This window comes from Oreochromis niloticus, linkage group LG23 (assembly GCF_001858045.2).
Source record: "Oreochromis niloticus isolate F11D_XX linkage group LG23, O_niloticus_UMD_NMBU, whole genome shotgun sequence".
In the NCBI taxonomy this organism is placed as follows: Eukaryota; Metazoa; Chordata; class Actinopteri; order Cichliformes; family Cichlidae; genus Oreochromis; species Oreochromis niloticus.
In genome coordinates, this window is record NC_031986.2 from 14,064,234 (window position 1) to 14,091,394 (window position 27,161).

A 27,161-nucleotide genomic window follows, 5' to 3' on the forward strand; every position below is an offset into this window, starting at 1 on the left:
TAACTGTGTCATCATTTCAGCTAAACTTTCTGCAGTCACTCAATTTTTGTTACAACAGTCATTTTGAAATGGGTATGTGTCAAACTGGAAGTGAAAGCTTTATATCCATGCAACCAAAAAGGTCTACACAACTGCAAAGCAGAAGAAACGGCCCACCTTTAATTCTCCATATACTGTTTCTCCTGAAGGATTATCTGATTCTCAGTGACATAGAAGTTGCATTAGACAAAGACAGGCACAAATAGCTCTGAGTGGCGCACAACTGATTTCTCTAGGCACGGACTAACAGATACTGTAGGTCATCATGAGGTCATCCTCTGGGATCAGAGCTCATGGCTTCATAGCTCAACAAAAGAGATGCTTAATGGTGTTGAACAGCGTGTCAGGAAGACAGTTAAAAGGTCAACGCGATGCCTGTAGTACGACTGAGCCTCACACACGAGACAAAGGAGCAGATTATGGAAACAATAACAGGCATTTGAACTTTAGTGCTCTTTGTCACTGTATATTCATCCTGCAATTTGTTTGCATTGGCCTTTTGACAAAGTGATGCAACAGTTCAGATGTATTTATTTTGCAGCAAATCATAGCATAAATCATCTCAAGGCACTTGAAATAGTAAGGTCAAGACCCTTTTAACTCTTTTCCACATAAAGACAAACTCCCCTGTACCCTCAATGACAGTTGTGACCTCAGTATATATCAGTAAAGGTGTGGTTTAATGGCCCTTAGTATAGTCTCTGGGTTTTTAAAAGGTCATGGGCAGAGACCAGACTCAATAACTTCTGATGCACACCCAGTCATTTTGTTCCAGAAGGTCAGTCACATTCGGTGACTCAGACAAAAAAAAAAAAACTAGTTATATTTATTTATACAGCACATTTAAAACAACAACTGTTGACCAAAGTGCTGCACATGTAAAATAATCAAGAGATCAAAAACAGAGGAAGACAAAGTGTGCAATTCCCGCAGTAAACTGTTCCTAGCTTTGAGAGAAGCAATCGAGGCAACTACCAACAAGAGCACAAGATACTAGCTATTTACCTACAACAGGGTAGCAAATACATTAGTTGGAGATAAAGTATCTGAATTTCAGGAACGGGACCGCACCTCCAAACACTCTCCTTCCAGTTCTTATCTATATATGATCCCCCAGTTCTACAAGCTGTTTGCTCTCATTTTCAACCCTTTTCAATTCTTTCGCTTCTTCACTTCTATGTGGTACATGGGGCCAGGCCCAGGAGCCTCCGCCAGTCCCCTTCAAGGCCTTCATCAAACTGCAGCTCAATACATGTTTAAGCCATTCACCTCTTTCTACTAAAACACTCTCAAACCTAAAATGAGGACGTGGGCACAGCGAGTGAAAAGATTATCTAGGCAACTTATCAACTAGCAACCAACCATAGGGTTGCCAACTGTCCTGTTTTAGCCGGGCCGTCCCTTATTCTACCTTAAATGTCTCGTATATTGACCATTACCTGCAGTGCAACTTTCTGTCTAACAGATGCAATTGTGTCAGACGTTTGTCCGCGTCCATCCACAACCATCAGTGACGGCCCATCAAGCGCACCAGATGTGAGGAGTAATACATGATTCATACAAATAAGTTGCTCTGTGGTCTGCATAGCATGATAAACTGGGTAATTGAAGCACCCATTTACAGTATTTTACTTGAATATTTTTTTCTTTTTTGCTTAATTTTCAAAGGAAATGTCCATGTGATTATTTACAGAATTTTCTTTATTGTTTTAGATGAGGTATTGGTTGAACTGAATACCAACATTTTACTGCATTTTTATTATAAGAATATGAACATACTGTGCATATTTACACTATACCCAGCTAGCTGTGCATTGTACTACTGGCACACCAGAGTGTCCCTTATTTGATAGTTAAAAGGTTGGCAGCCCTGAGTTTCAATGTGATGAGTGATGATTGATCACCTCCTACATGGATACAGCTTAAATCTTAACAACTTGCATTTAAACTGTTGTGCAGCTATGCTAATGGCTCTGTTAGCTCACAACAAAGAAGTGCTGTGTGCCAAATGCTAATTCCGAATTAACATGCTAATGGAAAGCAAGATGATAAATAAACACAAGATATAGCTGATATTTATTATAACTAAAGTACAGTATAAATTAAAAAACACTGACCTGTCAATGATGCTGAATGAAAGGTCAAAGGACCCCTCAGGTTATTACCATTTCTCCTAATGGGGAAATTTAAAGTGAATCTATCCAGCAGTTGTTGAGAAATTTCACTCACAATCATAAAATTCGCCCTCATGGTGGTGATGAAAAAAAAACAAAGCTTGCTAAAGTCATAGGAGTTATCCTCTGGGGATCATGAACATCTCTGAGAAAGTTCTTCTAATCCATCATGTAGTTGTAAAAAGATTTCAGTCACCTCCATAAATATGGTTAAGTGTGCTTCCTGCTGCACTTACAGATGTGCACTCAGAAGATGCGAAGCGTCTTGTGGGTGATTGCTTCCATTCACGCTAGACAACTTACTTATTTATTTACACGCAGTCTAACAGTGCACAAGATGATTCTTCCTCACAACAACAGGAAGCGTTCAGTACACTGGCTGCATGTCAACAACAGTAGCCTTCGGCTGAGCTGGTCATGGGAGCAGAAACGATTTTACTGATAGCACACTGAGAAGTTTCATGTCATGGTTATCTCCTTGATTAGATTTTAAGTTTTGGCTGATGGGACATAGAGCCACAGCCACATGAGAAGTTTTCTAGGAACTGATAGCATCGCTAAGAGATCTCAATCACTGCAGCCTGCCGGCAGTGTTTCCCATCTCCATGGAAACAGCAGAGCCTGTATCACTCTGAGACGAGACTGCTCTGATAAAAAGGATGTGACCACCTCCAGAGTATCACGATGGTGTAGAAATATTTAGATTGAAGTCAGTTTGAAGCTGCTCGTGGCTATCGTTGCTGAGGTGCTCATAGGCCCCGGTGTTCTCCTTTTCTTCCTTCTTTTATTCAACATTAGCTCCACATCTGCTCCCATGAAGGAGCTGCAGTGTGCTCGTTACTGTAGTACGACCCAATTTGAGCGCCACTTTCCCTTCTGTGTCGTTGTAATGAGGGAAGACAGGCAGTCGACAGGCACTCATGCCTTTGCCTTTAATGGACTAAGAGAGTTCTGGAGGCAGATAAGAAAGTTTCTGCAGTGCTGCAGAAGCACAGAGGCTTTTTTTAAGCTTAACAACTACTTAAAAATGACCTAGATGTCAGATATTTTCCAAAATCAGCTGTTGCATGGGTCACTTCTCTGCACGGGCTTCAAAAGTTTGCATTTTAAATATTTACTGGCGTCATTGACATTTCCCTGTATGCCCACACAAACAAGCACACTGTTTAGGGTCCAAACTACAGGCCATAGACATGGATTTTGATTTAAGTGTCCTTTGTCTAGTCCTAGGCTCACTCTGTTGTTAATCATTTCACAATAATACACAGAGGCACAGTTCTATACCTGACTGCCACCCCAAACACACAAACACAGTATGCATCCCTTCGATGTGTCAGTTCAGTACAAAGGAGCATGACTCTAAGGATGGCAACATGGCACAGTTGGTGCATCCTTTTCCTTCAGACTACAGTATTTAATTTTAAATTCATTGCCATGTAATTTGGTACAAATATTCATTCTTCCTAAGGAGCAGATCCTGCTGACTTTGGTAATCTCCCCAATTTGTTGTTTGAGTGAAATGTCTGGACAATGAATTCATGCTCTCCACTAAATTTCCATGTAGAACCACCAACAGATTTTAGCTGCAATGCTTTCATCTTTAATAAATTCTAGTTCACAATTATTTGTATGCTAACCCCTTTCAACAAAAGTGAACATTTATTTTGTCATCATACTAGTATAGTCATGATCAGTGTTGGGGTTGTTACTCAAAAACAGTAACATATTGCACATTATTCGCTACTTTTCTGTAAAGTATTGCAGTATGCAACTAAGCAAAGTCAACAGTTCAGCTCAAAGAGACTTTAAAGCAATCGCCACAGTGATTCTTCTGTAGAAGCATGAACAGGTAGGAACTGAGGCTGCAAGCCTGACTGCTTCTCACTGCTTTTGTTACCTGTTGAAGTTCAGGGTCTGAGGTCAACTAGGTTGCATTAGCATGCTGTCTGTGCAGATGTTTGCAAAGATCCAAGTTGTGTTAGCATCGTAATGCAGTTGTTTCTGTCCTGGATGCAGTTTGCATTTCACCATCACGCTCTTGTCCTTATTTCTGTATCTCCACTCCTCAAAAGTTGTAGGCCACTCCACCATTTTCTTCCACCCACACATGAACATAAATGAACTAATAGAATTCAATAACACAAAGAACACAGAGTAACCCCAGCAATCATATGACCTTCAATGAGCAAGCATGACAGTGGGAAGGAAAAAATCCCTTTTAACAGGAAGAATCTTTCAGCAGAGCCAGGCTCAGGGAGGGGCAGCCATCTACCAAGAACAGTTGTGAGTGAGGGGAGGAAGTGACCAAAACTGACTGGTTACCCGGTCACTGTTGGTCACAGGAGCAGCCTATGTGTTCCTTTTTCTGAGGGACAACAGGCCCATTTGTTAAAAGTATCATTTAGCTTAGACAATGAGCTGTTTTTTTTAGGCCCTTGGTGTTTACAGTTCAAGGGCTTCTTCTGTTTGACAGCAGTAAATGTAAGTAATACAAGTGAAAGAGGAACTAGAGAATGATGTGAAAAATCAACTGGCAGGTTGTGCAGAACCTGGTTTGGTGCAGGTCCTGAACTTTTAGTGCTACACAGCATCTTCACTGAGTTTATTTGACAGTCAAATAGTCAGAAAACCAAATAGTCTGTGGTGGTATTGCATTTGTGAAGGTTTTGGCTTATTCTGTGACTCACACACTTAATAATGTTACACAATAATCTGTGAGATGAAGTAAGAGAAGTTTGGAAGAACTCTGTCTTAAGAAATCCTGCTTGGAATTCCACCATAAAAAGAAAACAGTTTTGTTGCGCCTTACTTGGTAGGAATTATGAGGACTCGGACTTTCTGACGTCTCTGGAACGCCAAACTGCATGTTGTGTGTGTATGCGTGTGTGTTTTTAACATTGTGCACATGTGCATGTGTGTGACAGGGTGATCGTGAAGAGTGCCAGGAAGCACTGTATCTCATCTTGTGGACAAGTCCTTAATCTGTGTGACCCAGCAAGGGATTATGGGGGTTCTGGGAGAAAAATGGGACTTGAAGCTCACCCTTCCAGCCTGGTAACTGACAGTTTGAGTTTGTGTGACTCTGTCCTTTTGCATTTCTTCCCTCCTTTCTTCCATGTTTTTTTCTTTTTTTGTCCCAACGCATGACTGTGTTTTGCTACAGATCGAATTAACTACAAAACAGAATTATACCATTTACTGATTATTCAATATCCTCATTGTATGAGCTCTCATTGTTCTATATGGACTACGAAACAGCATAGACTGTAGTGCTTGGCAACTAGTACAGCTAAGTGAAAAGGAAAATAATAATGCCCAGACTTAAACTGAATTAATTTGGTTAATTTGACAGTGGATATAAATGGCCAACTTAAGCATAGCAGCCCTGTAATATCACATTATGTGTCCAGAGGGAAATTCGTTTAGAAAAAAGCTTCATGTTGAGGTATTTGGATACATTTCCCAAGGTTGTTGCTGGTCCTGTTTCTACTTACTTTAGTGGGAAATGCTTTGTTTTAACAAGATGATGACTTTAGCCTCAAACTATCAGTGCTTATTGGGCAATAAATGCAAAAATGTATTCATAAATAATCTCTTGATGGTCATTAAGGTGGATTTTTTTTTTTTGGCTAGAAGAAAATTTACTGGTAATTTTCAGCCAATACATGATCCGTTTTTTTACGGACGTTTGCATAAATGCAAAAATGGTAATTCAGCTCATAGTTTAAAAAAATATTTACTAAAATGGAATTTCCTTTCATTTAAAATGTTTTTGCAAATTTTTTTATTTTATTTTGTATTTCTGTGTCTAAATTCCCTTTTAAAGCTGTATCCACTCATTTTTTCTCACTTTTTAAGCAACACTGGCAAACATTTGCTGTTTCAGGTGCAGAACAGTTTCCTTCATGAAATTATAATGATTAACTTGTTAATTAAAAACCCCAGATGAATCATTATGGGAGCTATTCACAGCCTTTGTATCACTGTGGATTTTTTTTTTTTTTTTTTTTTTTTTTTTTTTTTTTTTTTTGGACCACACAAAGAAATAATTATGCTCTATGATAACTATATGTTTTCGTATGGTAGAAGCTCAACTAATCATCTGGCTCCGGTGCAGAAGTGTGCTGTCATTAAAGGGAATAATACTTCTTACCAAACTCCCTTGACTCCTACATGTTTTTCGTGCTGTCTCGTTGGGTGGTCATTCATTTATGCGGCAGGCTCAGGTTTCCTCATGGTGCTTAGAGCCATTCAAATGTCAAAAAGTCAGTGTGATTGGAGACCCTCTTGGATTCACCAGCATATGGTGCAGGGCAGGGTGTTAATTTCAACCCTCAGGGTGAATGGACCCACTAAATGTCATATATGTCACGTTAGCCATTCTGGCGTCTGATGTTTTGTTAGATGAAAACATCAGGGGCTGTTGGGGTGGGGTGGGGTGAGGGGGGATTTCCTAAACTGTTTTTGTGAGCTGAGCTTTGTCTAAAATAGGGACGCGTGGGCTCAAATTAAAATCTTATTTAAGAGGATTCGGGACAGATGGTGTCCCATTGTTTGGGGATGTGTTTATTATTAGAAAATGGGGTGAATGATGAAAAACTGCACAACACACTCCCTTGACCCCCACTTTGCATATACACCCCCACTTTGTAGGCATTTCACTGGGGTTCGAGGACCCACCTTAGTCAGTTTTTCATTAGATTGTGGGAACAACTAATCAGCAAGGAAATGCAGAGGTGAACGCATGGCTTTGTACCAGTTCGGAAGCTCTAATTGGTCAAAGATGGTTCGGTCAGAGCTCAAATTAGTTTAATTGAAGCTACTTAAACACAACAGGAAAGCAAGAGATTGATTTTGAATGAAACATAACCATTATGCAACACACAACCGAGCGTGCTGGCTGTTAATGAGAGCTGAGTGGTTGCTCAGAGGTGTTAAAATAACTGATGTTCGATGTGAGAGAAAACTCAAAATCAGTCACTACCTCCTTTTCCCAGCCTTCCTGCTCAGGTTCTTGCTGGCGTTTATCTCACACAGTTACACTCTGTTACAGCATCTCCCTCTTTTCCTCCCTTTTCCCTCCCTCCCTTCCTCTTTCTGCCTCCTTCCATCCTTCCCTTCCCTCCCTCATTCTCTGTTTCTCTCTTAGCTCACCAGATGGAGAGGGGGCGGTGAGTGTGTGTGTGTGTGTGTGTGTGTGTGTGTGTGTGTGTGTGGTTGCATGCATGCATGGTTACCCGTGAGTTTGCATATTGAAATCACCTGCACATTTTGTCCTTATTCAAGCAAACAATAAAAAAAAATCAAAATCACAGGAAGCCACAGATGAAACAGCCTGACAGGATTTTTTTTTAATTATTATCATTAATTCCCTTTTGCAATAATATATTATCAAAATATATTTAGGAAGTAATTTACATCATGAGGATGATTTTGGGCGCCAAAAAGGGAGTCGGCTGCCATTATTTTGGGGGCATTATTCTGTAACACGGATGCGTGTGCATTTGCATTTCGAAACTGAATTGTTGATATAGACAGAGAGACGGTGGCGAGCTTAAATAGGGAGAAGGAGAGATAGCGGGAGAGAGAGAGGGAGGGTGTGTACGAGAGAGACGGAGAGAGAGAGAGAGAGAGAGAGCATCCAGTCACCAGGATAGGTTCCATCATCCACACACTGTAAGGTACAAGTGCAAGTAGCCTGCAAGGAGACTATATTCCCCTAAAATAATGGACGGGACAAAGCCTGCCATGGAGTCCAACGCAGAGGAGACTCAGGACGAGGGACAGGAGAGCAAAGGTACGCTCAATCCGCCGCTGGCATTTGCGCGTTTTTGGCATTTTTTCCCCCTCTCTTTGGAGACATTTGCGTCTGCGCCAGCGCGAGCGGGTTTAACCTACATGCAATGGCTTTCTCGCTTGCGCGCGACACAATAGCAGGGCTTTTTTTGTTCTGCGGCCTCACACCTATTTGAGGGCGATTTGGCGACGTGGGAATATGGTGATCGAGATTATTGCGCGCGGTTTCGAGCGCAATTTAAGGTCTTGCTTTGTGATTTCAAAGAATGTATGTGTGTGGCGGAGACAGATGCAGGGGGGAGACAATGAGGGGGTGGGCGGCTTGATGCGCTCGGGAAGGTTGCTCGTTCTGGTTTTATGGAGCATGCATTAATGCCAATTTGCTTTTGCGTTGCTGCGAGATCGTGAGCTCATTCCTGCCTAATGAGCGGCTGATAACGGGGCCGCGCGCCGTGCACGGCTGCATTATTGTTTTCCGCCAGGTGGATCCTCCCGCCGCAGCCGCTTCGATTGTTATCGGCGGAATCCATAAGGGCTGAACAGTCAGGAGCGCGATTAATCGAATATAAAAGAGATTCTTATTTGTTGTTGTTTTAAAAAAAAATAATTAAAAAAACAGCTTTTATTAGACGAACTGGAGACTACGAAACAATCACTGATCCCGTTGGCGCAAAAAGATGGTCGTGTCCATCATTTAGAACCCAGGCGCACTTGAAACAGAGCCTCTGTGTGATGCACGCATGCCGATTTGGACCCCTGCGCCATGCTCGTTTTTATATAATACAATGGAAATGTAACAATGTATGTCACACTATCAGTGGTTAAAAATACATTTAGACCTTTACATGCACATGGAATTAATTTACAGGCGCAAACGTGCAAACAGCCTGTCACCTGTCAAAGACAAGCAAGCAATTAGATATTTTTCCCTCAAAATCCTGCTCAAACTGTTGCTCATACTGACTCTGTGTAGGCGTGTCTTTGTGCGTCGGAGGACTCGACGTCCATACAGAGTGGATGTGACTGATTTGTTTTCGTTGTGGCCTGGTAGTAAAGATCACATCCTGCTGTTTGGGGGCAGCTGAAAACAGGCCGTGGTGATTATAGACTTACTAAAATGTGAATGTGCAGCACAAACAGTCTGAGGTGTAAGTCGTAATTTAGTCAGTGATGGGTGTTTTAAAGATAAACACCTTTTTTATGTTTACACCTGGGGAAGGGTTGTGTTTCAGCTGATCAGACATCCTGCCCTTAGGCCTCCTTAGAGAGGAGGATAGGTGACACCAAGTCAGAGTGCATACGCCTGGAGGGCTTTGCACAGACACTCACCTCACAGCGCCATGCAGTGTCTTCTGCTTTATTGCTTCCTCTTCTGCAGATTGCATTCACAGTTGTGTGTGAACCCATCTTAAAATGAAGTGTTTATGCTTGAAAACATAAATATATTTCTGCAGCATGTATAAAACAGGCTAAAAATGACTATATTGGAAGCAAATATTTACATTTATACTTTTAGTGTTAGATTGGATTCGGTAAGTTTGGAAGTAAATCTTTATTCCTAGTTAGAAATTAAACTAGAAGCACATACTCTGTCAGTAAGTTTACATGGTTTTGCTGGAACTCTGACTCGTTTATTCCTTGGTCCTGTCTCGGTGATATTGCTGGGTCACCGTTTGTCTGTGACGTAAAGTTCAAAAGAGTGGGGTGTCCCTCAACAGTGATGTTTCAAAAAGATATTACATCATCTTCTCCCAAGGCATCCTGCCACGCGCACGCCCATGTCCAATGAGAGCCTTTTGTGTGACTTCAGCTGAGCGATTGGGCGAAGCCTCTTTAAAGGCCTCTAAAGATAGAGAGCCATATTTATAGCTATCGATTGAGCCCTTGAATTCATTAATGACTATTTTCTGAAATAGCGAAATTATAACGCAGCTGCTTTCTCCCAGTTCTGCAGCCTCGGCTGCTGTGCTCCAGGTGTGACGTTGCGCAACCAAGTCCACCTACACCAGTGGCCCAAAATAGACCGGATTGGAGGATGGCCTATTTGTTGGTGTAATCATTTGTGTGTGCCTTTGACATCTGGAATGTGACCATAAGCTTGTAGCATCCCTTAAGAAGCTGAAGACTTAAAGTTGGGGCAACAAGGCGAGCGCTGTCATGTAAGGCGCTTGTGTCGGTGTGTGCCAGCGTTTCTGAATCAGGAAGCACATGTACGAAGTTTGGAGTAAACACTTAAACAATCCCAGATGCTTGGTGTCACAGTCGGAGGCTCAAGGCAGGATTTGTGCTTAAATTGTGATGCTTGAGTTCCTATTTCTGCAGCGGATTCTTCATGTTTAGTTTTAAACGACTGATTAAAGAACTGCTTATGTCAGCTGATTGCGGTTACATCCATTGTGGCACTGTGGGTAACAGGAAATTGCAGCAAGAGCAACAAAAAGTAGAGTTTTTTCTCTTTGTAGAGGCTTACACTTTTTTCATCCACTCAATGTCATGGACACATTTCGTTAAAATCTAAATGAATGCTAAGTGCTACCTAATGGAAGTACACTGCAAAAGCAATGGGGGCCTCCACCCTATGGAGACAGCCAGCTCCCGCCAAATAGCTCGAACAGCATCTTTGTGATAGTTCTTATTATAGCAGGTGTTTCCACCTGTACATAAAAGATGGATTTAGGAAGTGTCTTAAACCTGCATTCTTTCTAACGGCCAGCATAGGGCGGCTCCGATGGAATTCCAATTGTATAAAAGGCAAAAGGGAAACTGCCGTTTGTTGCCTTGATCTGTGACCTCAGGAAATTTTTTTCTCATGAGTTTATGGGCTATTGAATGAGCACACAGCATCCTTCTGAGCCTGAGTCCGACCCACCCATTTCTCATCCGGTCCAAAACTATGCAAAGTCCATCCTTTATATACAGCATGTATGTCTTCAGGATCATTTTTGCCACAAAGAGAGACAAAGTGAAAACATTACAATTGAGAAATCTGTCCGTAATGTAAATATTTAGAGTTTCATGCTTCAAGTTCTGTACTTTAGAGGATGTGTAGTTAGATATAATTTTTTTAACTTTCTTGCCAAAGTCAAGTCTGTCAGTTAGCGTTTAGCATGAAGACAGGAAGCAGTGAAGCAGCTGGCTGTCATGGTGTATCTAGTTTTAGAATATTATAAGTGAACTGAGTCATAAGTATGATATTATAGCACAAGTATGATATTTTAGCACACAGTTTGGATTATTTCTCTTCACATTACTCGCTTCCATTAGCTACGTTCCCTTAGCTGCAGCTCTATTAGCCAATCATGGTAAACAGAGTCTATGTTCTTAATTGAACCTTCATTGTGTCTGTCTGCAGGGTCTCTGTGTGACATTTTGCTGAGAGTAATTACAAACTGGAAAATGAACACAGAACACAGGCGTGGTTTATAATCGGGGGTGGGTAGCGGGTGGTGTTTTGGTGGGTTCGGATTGATCCTTTTGCTTGATTGCTTCCTATAATCTCTAATCTGTGCGTGTGTGTTTGTGCGTTGAGGTGCTCTGAGCTCAGATAATAAGACATCATCTATGCTCTCTGAGGTGCAATTATATCAGATTTCATTAGGCTGAGACAGTTTGATTAGCGAAAGCAAGCATCTCTTTTTTTTTAAAAATTTTTTTTACCTTTAATGTGACTCCCTGAAGCGGCTTTAAGCGCTTGAAAGTGGCCCTGAGCGCATTTCAACTTGCTGCTTCTGTCCTGCCCTTTGTTGTAAATGCTTGGCCTGTTCACACACACACACACACACACACACACACACCGTCCTTCCCTCCCCTGCTTGTGTGTACGTGCAGGCCTGCTCTTACATAACCCAGTGCCGGCTCGCCGTCCTTGGTTATGATGTTCAGATCAGAACCGTAAGAGATTACATCATCGTCTGGAAGGATACAGGTTTAGTCGAATTTTCTGCATGGAAGGGCAGAGCTGCTGCTGCAGCTTCTGAAGCACAAAGAGAGTTCCTCTCAATCAGGCTGTTTGTTTTTTAATTTTTTTGCTTTCTGCCGTCTTACCCATATCTGCATTTAAAAATTCTGAATCTTACAAGACTCTCGCGCTAAAGCAGACTGAAGGGTCTGGATGTCTTTATGAATTTCAAAAAGCTCCTTTTCTTGGCTAGAATCCAGGCCAGCGAGAATCTAGCCAGATTTGACAGCTCATTTTAGCGTTTAAAATAAAAAAGTTTTTTTTTAAATTTTAAATCAATTCAATTCACTTCAATCCCTTCACTCTTATTTTGAAAGTTCTGTTTCCACTAAACAACCAGTCCTGGCCCTTCCTGTCACATGTTTCCTAGAGAATCTCTCGCCCCATGGTCAGACAGACTCCAGAGCCACCATAACTGTAGTTTTCTTTCTGCTCTAGGAGTCTGCTTTGAGCTGAAAAGTCACTATAAGTTGGCTCTGCTGCAGGTAGAGAGCTGCTTTGCTGCACTAAGCTCATCCAGGATGCAGTAAGAACTGGTTTCTAAGACCATCGACCGGGCAGCCAATCAGAGACTTAGTAGCCGTTAGTGCTGCTGTGCGATACTGCAAATTTTTTCTATGGATCCGGCACCAAGTAAAGACAGTGTCAATAATGCCAATTTGCTCATTTTTAACACATTTTTACATCACAAAAATAATAATCTGAAAATATGCTTCAGTTTTATTCAATAAGTGACAGCAAGGTTGGACAAAGCGGAAAATAACCACTGTGAGGTGTGATAACGTGTAAATTTTTTTTTGGGGGGGGGGGGGGGGGGGGGGCAGACAGGGGTCATTGGAGAAAAAAAGCTTCAGTGCTACAGTCCAGCTGAGCCCAGGCTGACACCTTGAATTTAAAGGTCAACCTCTGTTTGATGATCATCAATCAGGTGAGGCGGCAGTGGAGCTGGGCTGTTCTCCCTGCTGACATTTGGTTTGTGCTTCTCGTGAATATCGGGGTAGTTTTTCTTCCCAGCTTTCTTTACTACATCTCAATCAAGCCATTCTTTAATGTCATGTTAAAAAGTTTGGGCTCCTCTCTTGACCTCTCATTTGTTATTTATGTGTAGATATAAAGCACCAGCAGAGGATTCAAGTAAATATATGTCCAATGGAAAATTTTGCTCCTTTTTTGAATGAACATGTCGCCTGTGTTCAGTCTTTTTCTGCCTTGTAATCCACTTTACAGACCAAATCAAAGCTCTGCTGCCACACACACACACACACACATAAATCTTAAGAAGCTTCCTCTCCACACTTGTGAAGGAGTGAGATTTACCAGAAAGCCACTCATTATTCAGCTCTTATATTTGTCTTCAGGGCAGGAAACTGGTAAATTCATCACTCGGCCTACACGCATTTATCTTCAGCGGCTTTGTGAAGCATCCCAATATTTTTCTCTCTTGCAAAGTAGAAATTAGATAAAGTTCAGTCACTATATACCAAAGTTACATTGATATGAATATTTTTTGAGACATGTGTTGGTGTAAGCCATGCTTACAGGTGCTGCTTCCTTTATTGGTGCTCAAAATATTTGACACAGTGATTCAGTCACCATTAAACTGGGAGCTGACACCTAAGAGTCCGGCCAAATGCAAACCTCGCTCTTTCTCTCACACACCCACGTCTACTCCAATGCACAGACTCGCCTGTGCTGGAATCGGTCTCCTACTTGACTTTGTTACAAACAGCCTCCTCTCACTGAGGCTTTTACTCCCTTCACTTGATTATGTTTTATGGCAGACAAAAAAGAAAAAAGCTCCCACACATCAGCTATATGTAGTTATGTCCTTGTGAACGTTTAATCTGTTTGTTCATCAATGCCAAAAATATTATATGAACCTGTAACACCAACTGCATCATATTTAATACGGAGTTTTGAGACCTCTACATCATCAGTATGACTTTATTTTTTTACAATCAGACACATTTAGAGCCAGTGAAGTAGCAAAAATTATACAAATTCAAACTTGTACATGCAAGTTGACAGTTAATTTCTTTTATTTTCAATTTGTCAGAAAGTTCAGTAAACACGCAAGTTTATTTCATAGTTCAGGATTTACAGGGTTAAAACAAGAACAAGTTACATTATTGTGATTCAAGGTTTTATTTATTTATATAGATAAGCATCAAAGACAAATAAGAAAAACTTTAGAAGTATAGTTTGTCTTTTAAAAAGTGAAATCTTAATTGCTAGTGCCTTAAACCTTAATTCTTTCTAATGGCCAGCAGGGGGCGACTCCTCTGGTTGCAAAAATAGAAGTGCATGGGAAAATGACTCTTTTTCCCACTTGATTTAATGTCACAGCAGAAACGTTCCTTATGGGTTTATGGTCTCTATCGCTAGTTTAAACTCTGTATTTGGCGACACATGAAAATATGGTCCCATTTTAGTCAAATAGACAATATCGCAGCATTTGCTTTCAGATCTGGCTACATTGTGATTCTCTGGCACAGAAGCGTCCTGCGTGCTCGGTTTCTCAGTCAGATCCTCTCGAGATGCTGAAAATGCCAAAGTTGAGGCTTCAAAATATACATAAATGGATGATTTTACATGCATCTTTTATGTAGCCAGTGATTTGCTGTGCTATCAGGTCAATGTTGCATGCAAGGAATCAGCAAAACTAAAGGGAAATCTTTTTTTTTTCTGTGCAAAACACAAACTACACTTGTGATTCTGTCTTCACATGCTTTCAAAATCCCTCTGACAAATCTGACCCCATGTGCTCTGGCATCATCACTGTTCCCACTGATTAATTTGTCATTAAGTGCCACATTTATCTTTTTTTCTGCTTCTCTCCTCTGCTTCTTCTGTCTCCTCTCTTCTCCTCTTTGTCTTGTCCTTTTCCCTCTCTCTCATTCCCACATTTACACTAATGCACACACCCTTCGCCTATCCTCCTCCCGCCCCGGAGGTGTGTGAGGTTGTGGGAGCATGTGAAAGCCGTCACACAGAGAGAGGCTCATGTGTTCCTCATTTGAAGCCATTTGCCCAAAGCATGCTGTCAGCCTCCATCTGGATATGTGTGTGTGTGTCCGTGTGTGCGCTTGTATTTGTTTACGTGTCAATGACCAGGAGTGGTTGAGGGGAATGTCTGTGTCAGTGCTTTACTTGCACTAAAGGAAAAGCTCTATTTTTGTACACACACATGTGGGCGAGACCGTGTGGTACACCATTGTGCTCTTACTCTCGGTCCCTGCACTGTGGTCACTTTTTTTTTTATTTGGCTCTGATTTCTGTGTGTACACACAAAACAAGGACTATTTAGTATTAGAGTGCCTCGCTATTTATTGTCTACATGAAAGCTCGCTGCACTGAGGAAACTCCCTTTAAAAGAGCCTTTTGTTTCTCACCTTAAAAGGAATCTTTGTATTCACTGCATCACAAAGGAGTTTTAAAAAGAAAGCATGGTGTTTTACAACATGTCAGCAGAGTGGCTCTGAGTTTTAATAGTGTTAGTTTAATTTCACTTAGTTTCTAGAGTGGGTTAACTCATTTCAGCTTAGTTTTTATTGTGTGACTTACAGCGGTAGGTCCAGTCTTTTTAATTATTAAAATATGGACATCAGGTAGATGATTTAGGAGATTTTTCTACATCAGCATGTAAATTTGGCCAAAATGACTAAACTAAATTTGAGAATGTGCCATCATTTTGTTCAGCTAATCATATGACAGCAAGTTAATGCATTCAGAAACAGTTAACATGACTATGAAGTTAAAACTTGGGTGAAGGTGATTTATGTGGCTTTGAACGTGGCGTGGTTGGTGCCGGACAGGCTGGTCTGAGTATTTCAGAAACTGCTGATCTGCTGAGATTTTCCCACAAAACCTCTCTGGGGTTTACAGAGAATGGCCAGAAAAAGAGAAAATATCCAGTGAGCAGCAGTTGTCTGGATGAAAATGTCTCGTTGATGCCAGAGGTCAGGTCAGAGGGAGGTAATACGTAAATCAAATAGCCACTTGTTACAGCCAAGGGGCGCAGAAGAGCATCTCTGAATCCACAATATTGGTCTACAGCAGCAGAAGACCACGTTGGCTGCCACTCCTAAAAACAAATGTTTGGAAAAGTGTTGTCTGGTCTGATGACTTTCAAATTTTGCTGCAGCATTTAGATTGTAGGATTAGAATTGGGCATAAACAAGCATGGAGCCGTCCTGCCTTGTGTGTCATATAATATTGGTCATCAGACAGTTTGTCTGCAACTATTCTGTAAACTGGTCTTTTAAATAAATCCCATGTTTGCTTTCTAAAATGTTGTTAAATTCGTTATACGGAAAACCCTACAATTCATTATTTACTGGAAAATTGTCATTCTTGTGATTGGGAGTTTTACTTGTGGAACTATGGGAACCTACTTGTAGTTAGCCCAATGCTAACTGTACTACTGCTTTACAACAGTAAATTGATGAATACAACAGGAAACCTAGAAAAGGCTCATTATGTCAGCACAGTAAAATCAGTAACACTGTATCATCTGAAGTTTGGTCGCATTAGCTGTCTTCCCACTGCAGGACCTTAGGAGGCACAAGGAGCCCATTCAGCCTTTCTGTTTTCATTGCAATCTAGTACTTAATGATGATGTAATAATAATGTAAAAATCTTTTGGCATCCAGAGAAGGCTAAAACAATACAAGTTATGCAGCCTGAATGTGCTTCTATGAGAAATAGATGGGACTGAGATGGTTGCACTGTTTTTTGTTGTTCCGACTGCATCATGAATATTATGTTTTTCATGGTGATGTTTAAAAGTATAGCACCCTACCATTCTTAGCTTTTCTTCTTACTCTAAAGTATGCTACCTACCTGACATTAAAGACCTTGTTGTCCCCCAGAACTTCCCTGGATGAGGTCCTACCAGGGCCAGTTCTTCCACAAACACCAATTCAGTTCAATATTATTTATACAGCACCAAATCAGAACAACAGTTGCTTCAAGGCGCTTTATAATGTAAAGTAAAAATCCTACAATAATAGAGAGAAAACCCCAACAATCAGACGACCCTCTATGAGCAAACACTTGGCGACAGGAAGGAAAAACTCCCTTTTAACAGGACGAAACGTCCAACAGAACCAGAATCAGTGAGTGGCAGCCATCTGGTACAATTGGTTTGAGATGAGGGGTCAAAAGACAACCACAGATTAATTATAACTAATGAATAAATGCAAAGTGGTGTATAAATATTAGTAAAGGTGCAGGCCTTTCTAAGACACCTAGCTACTTCCTACTGTGGAAGAAGGACCTCTTAGCTTGCATTATCCTCACTATCATGCCAACATTAACCAACATTATCCACTAATTCTAACATTCTAACCGAGGACTAAATTAAAAACAAAATTACACCCAAACCGCTAATGTCTATAACTGTGTTGCCCTAGCAAGAAGCAACAGATTGGTAGAATTTGGAAATAAATACCCATGCTAGTGCAAAAAAACTGTAATCTGAACACATCACCCTTCAACAGTGCATCTATGTTTGAATCCCAGACTGCAGTGAGTATATGAATAGCAGCAAGTGGCAGGTTGGCGCAGCATGTCTTGTTCCTGAGTGATGCCAACCTCCTCTGGCCCCCGTCCATCACCCACTGATGCCCAATCTGCTTCTCTCATCCATACCTAATAAAATGCCTGACGCCGATTAGCGCTTATGATCATTAGCCACAGCTGACATCAATAAGTGACTCACCTGAGTTACATGTAGGTCATTCTGTGGCTCGGTTTCAGGCAAGAGTCTGTCGCAGTCCAGCTTTTTTATGTACGATTCACCTCGTAGCCTTTAAAGATCTTTTTATATATATAAGAGATGTAACTATGTAAAGTCAGCCACCGCAGAACGTGCTTTTGTGTTATAGTAAATGAGACTTGTAGCTCATATTTTAAAGTTCATGCTCAGTGGTGCCTTTGTGCCACACACACAGACTTAACGTGCAGAGAGTCCCTGAGGCAGCTGAAAAGTGAATCTTCATAATCACATCGAGGGGGAGGAGGGGGAGTTGGAGGAGAGGCGAATGGGCCAGGAAAGGGCCACTGACTTCTTTGACATCTCAGGGAAAGTGACATTAGCCAAGTTGGTTGCGTAACCGCTGAGCCATTCAGTCCAATGGCGCCGCATTTCTGGCCAGAGGGGCCATTTTACATTTTGGTGGAACAAGACTCAAAGTAATAGCGTTGACTGCGCTCCACTGAGCCAGCAGACGGTGGGACAGGTGACCCTGCCTCTGAATATGAGACGATAGGAGACAATGGAGAGCGGTTTAAGTAGTTTTCACACTGGGTATGAGGTCAGTGAACTATCTGCCATCAGGCTTTAAATCGTGTCACTGCACGCTTAAGGCAGGTGCTTTTAAATGAACTCCTTTAGTGCTGTGCATGTTAATTGCACTCGCCTCATTATGCCAAATAGCCCCAGAGGAATACAGTGTTCTTTCATCATATTGTGCGATGAAACACTCCAAATGACGTGACTGCCTGAAGATAAATCAGGGGTCCTAAACTTCATGTTGCTCATTATTTTTGTTCTTGGCGTGTCCCCTTTTTGGAAGCGTCAGTGTCAGCCGTGGCGGTTTGGATGCAAACTGGCAACAAGCTGATTTTGACAGTTTGTGTGTTTTGCTCTACATCTGTGTGAGCATCCGCTCTCATGTGCGCCCCATCTGTGTAGGCATTTCTGTAGAATTTATTTTAACATGGGTAAGTGTGTTTGCTATGTGTGTCTTGGGACTTGCTTCTCTCTCTCTCTCTCTCCCAGCTGGCAGCATTTAGCTCAGATTGACCGCTGAAAGAGAGAGCTTTGCAGGGGAATGAACACGGCACAGATCAGCGGGATAAAAAAGTATTGATCACGCAGAGGAGTGCCGAGAACGGGATTTGAGCGCCGCACGCTCCATCAAGCTCAGTTACGCCGGGACAGATGCTGACCCTGTGGCCCTTCATAATGCTGCAAAATCAGCCAAGGGTTTCTCACAAACAGAAGATTTGGGTCAGTTATGTACCGTGGGGAAAAAAACAGCAAAAAAAACCCAGCACGTCCTTTTAATCAGCTACAAGCTGGTACATTCCTCAGAACAGAAATCAGAAGATCAGAAACTAACTCCCACATCAGGAAACTTATCATTCCTTTGAACTAAATGCAAATGCTTGTGAGCAGTCCACACTTTTTCCACATATGAAATTTCATGTCCTTCTCAGTTGAACATACTTAGACGTCTTCTGGGTAAGTCCATTAACGCACAATGATTAAGCCAGTTGTTGGAATCATGCATATTTTCTCTACGTTTTTATCCGACTTTCTCTTTTTTTATTTTTCTGCAAACATGACCTGATGTGACCAAGTCATCAGGATGCTGAAAAGAAAAAAAAACTAAAAGATGTCTAATTGTAGTTGCTCTACCACACACAGGTAATATGTAACTGTTGCTGTTAGAATTTAAGACGAAACTCCTCATCAGAAAAGCCCTATCCATCGATTTTCCAGTTCAGGGCTGCAGTGGAGCTGGAGTCTACCCCAGCTGTCAAGGGGTGGCGAGACGGGTTGCCAGTCTGACAGCCATTTATGCTCACCCAATTTAGAAACACCACTTTACCCACACATGTTTTTGGACTGTGGGAGGAAGCTAGAGTATTTGGCGAGAACCCACAAAAGCACAAAGAGAACATGCAACCTCAACACGGAAAGCCCAGGGCAGCCTGGGGGTGAAACCAAGACCTGTTTGCTTTGAGGTAGTGGCTCTAACCACCACACCACTTAAACTCTGCTCTGTTGCACTGACAGGATGGTAAATTTGTCAAGGTTTTGACACTGATTTGTTCACGGAAACAAATGTTTTCTTTTGAGCAATAAGTGAAACATTTTGAGTGAATTACGGGCTTTTGCGGGTAAACCATTATGTGCTGCTTTGTTTCTTATTGTTCTGAAAAGCGACCAAAAACAACTTCAAAGTGTCGTTTGTAAGATCAGTGACAGATGGAGGCAAAATGAGGAGAAAATTGAAAGAAAATCAAACAAAATGAGTATTCTCATGTTGTTTCTTTGCACAGAACGGTCTGCAGAAGACGGATCTGACAAATCATGCAGATACAGCAACTGTGCATGTGCTAATAACCTGCCAGATAATCCGTGAGATAATTATTTTTTATTACAGAGATGAGAGAATGCAGATAGTCCTGTTTATAGTAAATTAGTCAAATTTGATTAAGATTAATTGCACTGAGTAATTGTTTTGGCTTCTATTTGCATCTACGCCACAGTATACTGATTATCTTTAGATTCAGGACCATGAAAGCTTATCATCTGCTATCTTTTTGATCAATCCAGTTGTAAAAGTGCAAGAAATATACCCTAAAATCTGCTTTTTAACATCCACTTGACTGGCTTCAGACAAAATGCATATGGCCTACACCCAGCACTGTGCTTGAATTAATCACAGGTAGACACTGAAAGGACTGAAATTGCTGCTGTTGTGTAGATAGATCCTTTGTAGAAGACTGTCTGGGCTCCAGGAATTTCTCACGGTCATTTTTTTCTAACATTTTATAGTCAGAATTATTCAAATGTTTACCCAGAACGTTACTGGCACATCACAACCAATCAGCGTTGGCAACTTTGTGCCAATGTGCATAATCTGGCCTAGCTGTTGGCTTCCTTACAACCAGGCTGATTATCCAACTGTTCATGTTTCTTTTTTGTTGCGGTGATGTAGCCGTGTTCCCAGATTTAGGGAATAATGTTGGTGGTAGAAATGGTTAAAGAAAATCGAGTTGAACAGCCTCGTTTTCTTGGCTTCGTAATGCTGCGCTTTTGATGTTCTCTTTTGCAGTTTTGAAGAAGCTCTGAAGAACATTTTATCCTTCTCCACAAAGTGGAACAACAGAAATCTCCCAAGCTGTAGTTACGAGCTTGTGCGTGGCTGGGAGTCTGCAGCCATTGAGCAGATGGGGCTTTTTTTTCATTTCCACCAGAGGAGGCGCAGTCATCCACCCCCCCTCCCATTTCTTTTCTTCCTTCACTTTCCCACACCTTTCCCACTCTCTTCTCTCTTGCACCCTCTCTCTTTTGTGGGAATCTACCCATAATGCACTCTGTGGAAATTGCCCCATAATGAATACAACACTTCTAAATTTGAATGGAGCCTCAGGCAGTGGCCAGATCGGCCGCTGAAATATTCACAAAGCTTTAATAACGCTGTTATTCCTGGCAGATGCACTGTGCGCACTCACAGTTGGCGATAATCATGCTGTGCCACTGGGTTGTACAGTTTATGGCAAATCATTAACTATCAGGGCAGTGGGATGTAATCTCTCTCTTGCCTCTACTCTCAGTTTATATTTAAATCTGATTTATAGACACGGCGGCACAGAAATCGATGTAGCCAGAGATATTTAGTGCATAAATTTAGGAAATATTAACTAGACTTTAGCAGATGCTGCTACCGACTGAGAAAACAATGATATATTGACCTCAGTTATTTTGCCCTTCATATCTACTTAGATGTCTGTTATTAAAACCAAATGCTACAAACTGTGACAAAGTTTATAATGCGAAGCGTATTTGAGGGATTATTTCATAGCAAACGCTCTTCACTTTGTGTCGTGGGTGTCAGGTGATTGACAGGAAGCGGAGCGTAATCACAAAAGATGTCAGCAAACTGTGACAGCTTCTGTCTCCAACCACGTCTACTGCGTGCCAGGCCTCATTTATCCAGTCAAAGAGCCTCAAAGGCTCTCTTGTCCAATAAGACTTGGGTTTGAATATGATGAAAAATAATAAGGCTTTGTAACTAAGGTTCTAAAACGAGGCTAACTGTTCAGAAAACCTGAAATGAGGATGAAGAAATGCCACTGTTGTTAAATATTTAAGGTCTCGGCCACACAGGCCTAGAGACCAGCTGGTGAAACCGTCATAACCTGTGGTTGCTGGGGAAAAATGTGTACTCTTGGTGTATTACCAGTTGGCAACTCCTTGCTGGTTATTGTTGGTGCTGCACCAGACACCTCCTGTTGATTGCTGTATTAGCTGCAGTTGATGGTGGTTGGTGTGCCCCACTTTGGACTGTATGCCACTTCTAAAATATTTGCATTGCTTTACACTGACAGTAGGCAGGCATTTGTGGTGGGTAACGGAAGTTTTTACATCACCAGTTTTCAAGCTTTTTTTGATGATAGAGGCACTTTTACCTCACAGAGCACACAAGTATCTGATTTAAGGATGCGCTGAAATAGTGAAATAGTTAGAATGAATCCATATTAATGTCCCGCTGTAACACAAACAGATGTAGCAGCTGACTGTCAACTCCCATGATTTGTTGGAGAAAAACAACAGTTTGGCCTGTTGTGATCACAGACATCTTTGGAGAACACAATGACTTCATTTACCCTTTAAATGACTGCAAAACTGTGAAAATGTTCAAAATCTTAATAATGTTTTTAGGCTGCAGATCTACTGCTGCAAATCCTGCTTTTCTAAACTGGGGGCTTGTCAGCAGTCACTCACTGGCATTAAAACACATGTATATAGATGAGTATCTCATGTAAGTCCACTTCAGAAAACTAAGCTTTGACTAGTTCCTGGTGAAGCATCTGCTAGCTGAATTTACAGCATCGCTTAATGAGCAGGGATATAACCAACAGTAGTTATAATAAGTTATAATATCTGTGAGTGGGGCACGATACTTCCAGATCAGCACTCTGTGTGACTTTTTGTGGCAAGTACTAACAGTATACCATTCTTACTTGCCCAATATTGCAATTTCTGTTTGACCCAGTTCCCAAAAAGTGACTTCAGAGTAAACCAGATATTGCCTTCCCTCCATATTTCCTGTGTTATCGCTTCGGTTGCTTTAACGTCCTGCAGCTGGTTGTTATTTTTGTTTTGACTTCCATTAAGCACCGATCTCTGGGTTTTGATTCAGGCTACATCACTCCGTGTGTACGTGTGAGAAGAGCGCAGCGGCTCCTAAGGACTACGCTACCACTGAACTGGGTCGCGGGTAACACGTTGCTATGGCAACTGCCATTTGCCAGCCCTGGGGCCAAGAACTGCTTTTCACGTACTCTTTCTCATTCTTCTCTCTGTTGTTTCTCACTCGCTTTCCCTTTCTTCACCTCCTTCTCTCTTTCCTTTTTCTTACTCATCCCTTTGTTCCTCTGCTTGCTTTTATCCATCTTGTCCCCGCTCTTCCTCTCCATTCACCCTTTGCTTTTCCTTTTTTTTCTGAAACTCCTGACTTTATGCTGCCTGCACTTCTTTTATTCTATCCCTGTGTCTTTAGCCTTCGCTCTGTGCAGAAAACAAAAAGAGCAGGCGTCTATTATCATCCTTTCTCTTAACTCTTACCAGCAGCCACAAATTTATAGTTTTGCACTGCAGGCCGAAGCAGCTCACTTGGAAGGAAAACAAGCTTTTTAACAGTAGGAGGATGTTAATCCTCAATTGCAGTTTTTGACTGTCATATTATTTGCTGCTCTGTTGTTTGACAATATTAGCAGAAAGCCCTGAGTCTTTTGTTCTTACTTATTGGTGGGGCACCTTCACAGACAGCCCGTGAAATGTCCCCACAAACTGATGCGTCGTCCTTGGTGTGAGATTGTTGAGGTGATATATGATGCAGCATCGTAGCGGGAGCGTAACATATTGTCTCAGCGATTAACTCCAGCTGGCTCACTGTAAGTACTGCATGGGTGTGCAGTCATATTTCAGTCGAAGAGCAGAGAAGAAGGCAGAGATAGATGCAGCGAGCTATAAAACGAGAGAGATGGGCCAGCCTCAGTGTTTCACCTAAATTCTACTCTAATGAATAGCCCATTGATTTCCATTAGGGCTGGCTAGAGCTGACCACTCTGGCCTGTCTGTTTCCCATTAGCGCACTTTCAAACTGAGGCTGACAAACAGTCATAGCCAGAGGCGGACCGGAAGAGACGGCCTGGCCAGTGTTTAAAGAAACCTATGAATTCATCCATGAAGCTGCATAGAGCCAAGGAAAATACAGAGTTAACAGTAGAATATAAGCTTTAAAATCCAATCACGCAATCTCAGGATTTGCCTTAAATGAGCAAAGTCACCTCGGTCACATCCGTGAATAGACCTGGATGATAATATCTCCCGGAAGTTCTCGATTTGCATTTGAAAAAGCAGGTTTATCACGTCTCGTTTGGTTTTATTCTCTTCTCTAAATAAAAAAACAGAGAAAAAGAAAGAAAGGCCAGAAGACTTGCGCACTAAATTGCCTGTTGACACACATTTTATAGCAGGATGAAGTGTCAGTGGAGAGCAGCTTTTAAACCTCCTGGTTGTCATTGTATCGACCACTGACTCCACTGCAGGCCCCCCGAGGCCTGGCCTGCTTCTGGGCTCAGGATTTTAGAGCCATCCAGCCTTATCAGCTGCACTTCTCCATCAGCCCGTTTTCTTCATTAACATTAATAGGATTTGGATCTATTACGCAACGAGGCTCCGCTACGTTATGCAACGTAGAGTCTTCATCAACAGCAACACTCTTTGGAGGGGAGCAGTTGCATCTTAGACTTATGGTTCAGTTATGTTTACTCAGATGTAGAGTCTCAGCTTTTAAAGAGGGACATGGGCATTGACCAGAGTGAACATTTCTTTTTAGATCAGTGAAAAACAACAAACTGTGTGACTGCTGTGCATAAAATCTATTTCAGAAGTAGTTCAAAAAATGTGTGTAAGCTTTGTAAAGTAATGCTGTTTACTAAATTGTGAAAATATATAAATGTATATAATCTCTTTTATAATTATTCAAGGGGTGGAATAAAAGTCACGCTAAACGTTTTTTGTCATTACGTATATGTAAGGACATGTAATTCAGTTCAATTTTATTTTATTTATATAACATAACAGTTGCCTAAAAGCGCTTTAAACTGTAAGGTAAAGACCAGAGATATGTAACAGATAACATTAAGAATGACGCTTGCAAGCCTTTCCTTTATTAATTTCTACAGTTAAGATTTTACTCTAAATTCCGCAAGAAGAAAAATTCGTTTTAAACTATAACAGTAACAGGAAGTGCACATTTTTATACTTGTGCATAGAACAAATCATGTTTCTGGTAGTGAAAGTTTGTTTTATCAGCTCAAAACACAAATTCTCATATCAGTGTGCTATAGTGACATTCCCGTGTTCAGCAGGAATACTTTTTCCCCAGCAGTTTAGCGTGTTAGCATGCTAATCATTGCTAATAATCAATACTAACAACAGCAAACTACGATAACATACTGACGCCTTGCAGGTTCAAATTTTAACATTTACAGTAGTCACAGTGTAGTGTGTAAGCAGGTCAACTTTTGGTTTTGGTTTAGAACTAAACCCTGAGGAAATCTGAGGAAAGCTAAAATGTTAGCTTTGAAGGCATTTGGTTATCAACTAAAGCATTAATCAAGTAAAATTTGGTGTGAAGAAAGCATATAAGGGATCACCAGTAGTCATCAGAATATGTCACATTGGTTACCATCATCCACTCTGTTGTTAAATAATTTAAGTCTGGAACAAATTAATATCCAAAAGATAAGCATTACCATCTGGCTACACCACTAGCATGGATGAATAAAACACATCTTATTAATTAAAGTATTCAGGTGATGGAAGTCAAGGCTAATCCCTGGTGTATTTCAAGAAACAAAGTGCTATTGTTGGTTTTACTTTGTCAAGTTATTTATAAGTTAATTAAGTTAATTAGCTTATTATATAAGTGGCTTAATTAAATGGGAGCATATAGTGTGATAACTAAATTTAAAAGTTAATAATCGCCACATTTAGCTTCAGTATGGTGGAGTATATTTTCTCCCAGCGGTATTTTTATTGATGATTCTTTCCCCCGGGGAGGCTGAAATCCAATCTGCTCCTTTAAGCTCATCAATAACAAGTGTCCACAGGCTTACAACCCTACCATGCTCTCAACAGTGTAGTGGCAGAGAAGGTTTTTTCACTATAAAATTACACTCTTGTTGCATTTTGGTGAAAATTTCTTCTCTTCCGGCCAACCTTGAGATAGCCTTGTGTCTTTCTGCGTATGCACGCATTCAAGTGTGCGGTTTAATTGCTTTGTGTGGGAGGATATCACCTCATGTCATCACCTGTCAGAGTCTATTGATTGAGCGTGACGTTGATAGAAGCTGTCAGAGTGTCTTAGCGCCGGCTTGTGTGGATGTTGAAGTGAATTTCATGTTCCGATAGAATCAACTGCCAGATGCATTAAAAAGCCGTGACTAGCACGAAGAGTGTTATTCTCTAATGCTCACTATCAACTTTAGTAGCAGAGGCTGTCAGCTATAGATCATCCGATCTCTACAGACCTTCATGTGCAGGATCTGAAACACGCGTGATGTGATAGAAACGTTTCCAAGGTTTCACATACAGAAATGTTTGAATTTAACAAACTTCTGAAGATAAAATTATGATGCTTCAGAGCTGCCGGTTGGAGCGGGTTGTCATGGAAACAGCAAAGTGGCACGCACAAGACATTTCATTTTGTCTTTTTTCCCGGAGTAACTTCATGGTTTATTCGAGGAGTTATTAAGATTCGAACTCTCGAGCTCAACACAGTGTTTTATTTGCCCTCTTCATCATCGGTCTTTATCCTCTTGATTGTGAGAGGCAGCAGGATGCACGGTGTTTGCAGCACCTGTATCTCTCAAGCCCATAACTCATGCAGGAAGCCTCATACACTGCTGCGGTTAATGGAAAACAAATTTACTAATTCATCATCATCACTGTGTAGAAACTGCTCGTGCACAAGGGATAATTTTAAATTATTCATCACTCTCTTTTGACTTCTGAAAAAGGCAAAATCGGCTGCAGAAAACTGGAAAATATGTACACAGGCACAGGCAAATCTCAGTCGTTTTCCGCCTCTCCTAAGAAAATGTCCAATTTTTTGTTGCATAGAAATCCCAAATACTTAAAGCATAAGAAATGCAAATCTGTTGTAACTGTTCTGGTCTACAAAAATAATGTAGCTCATAGGAATTTATTTTAAACTCATGTAGATTAGGTCATGAGTTAATCTTGCAAGTTGGTCATAACAAAGAAAAAAACAAAGTAGTTTTAAGATGTGAGCATGTACAGTAGCACAGCTTACATGTAATATTCAGCACACCCGACTGAGCTCAAAGTGAACACACTCTTACTGTGAATGATGCCATGA

At 41.2% G+C, this 27,161-nt stretch overlaps 1 protein-coding gene across 1 annotated transcript in view; it reads left to right on the plus strand.

The window, feature by feature from the left end:
• Nucleotides 1–7,813: 7,813 nt before the first annotated feature.
• LOC100703119 (neuronal membrane glycoprotein M6-b) overlaps nt 7,814–27,161 on the plus strand; it is a 30,087-nt gene continuing 10,739 nt past the window's right edge. The window contains exon 1 of the mRNA XM_003458093.5: nt 7,814–8,010. Within this exon, the coding sequence (XP_003458141.1) occupies nt 7,941–8,010 (70 nt within the window). The 5' untranslated portion in view covers nt 7,814–7,940. The remainder of the gene's footprint in view (nt 8,011–27,161) is intronic.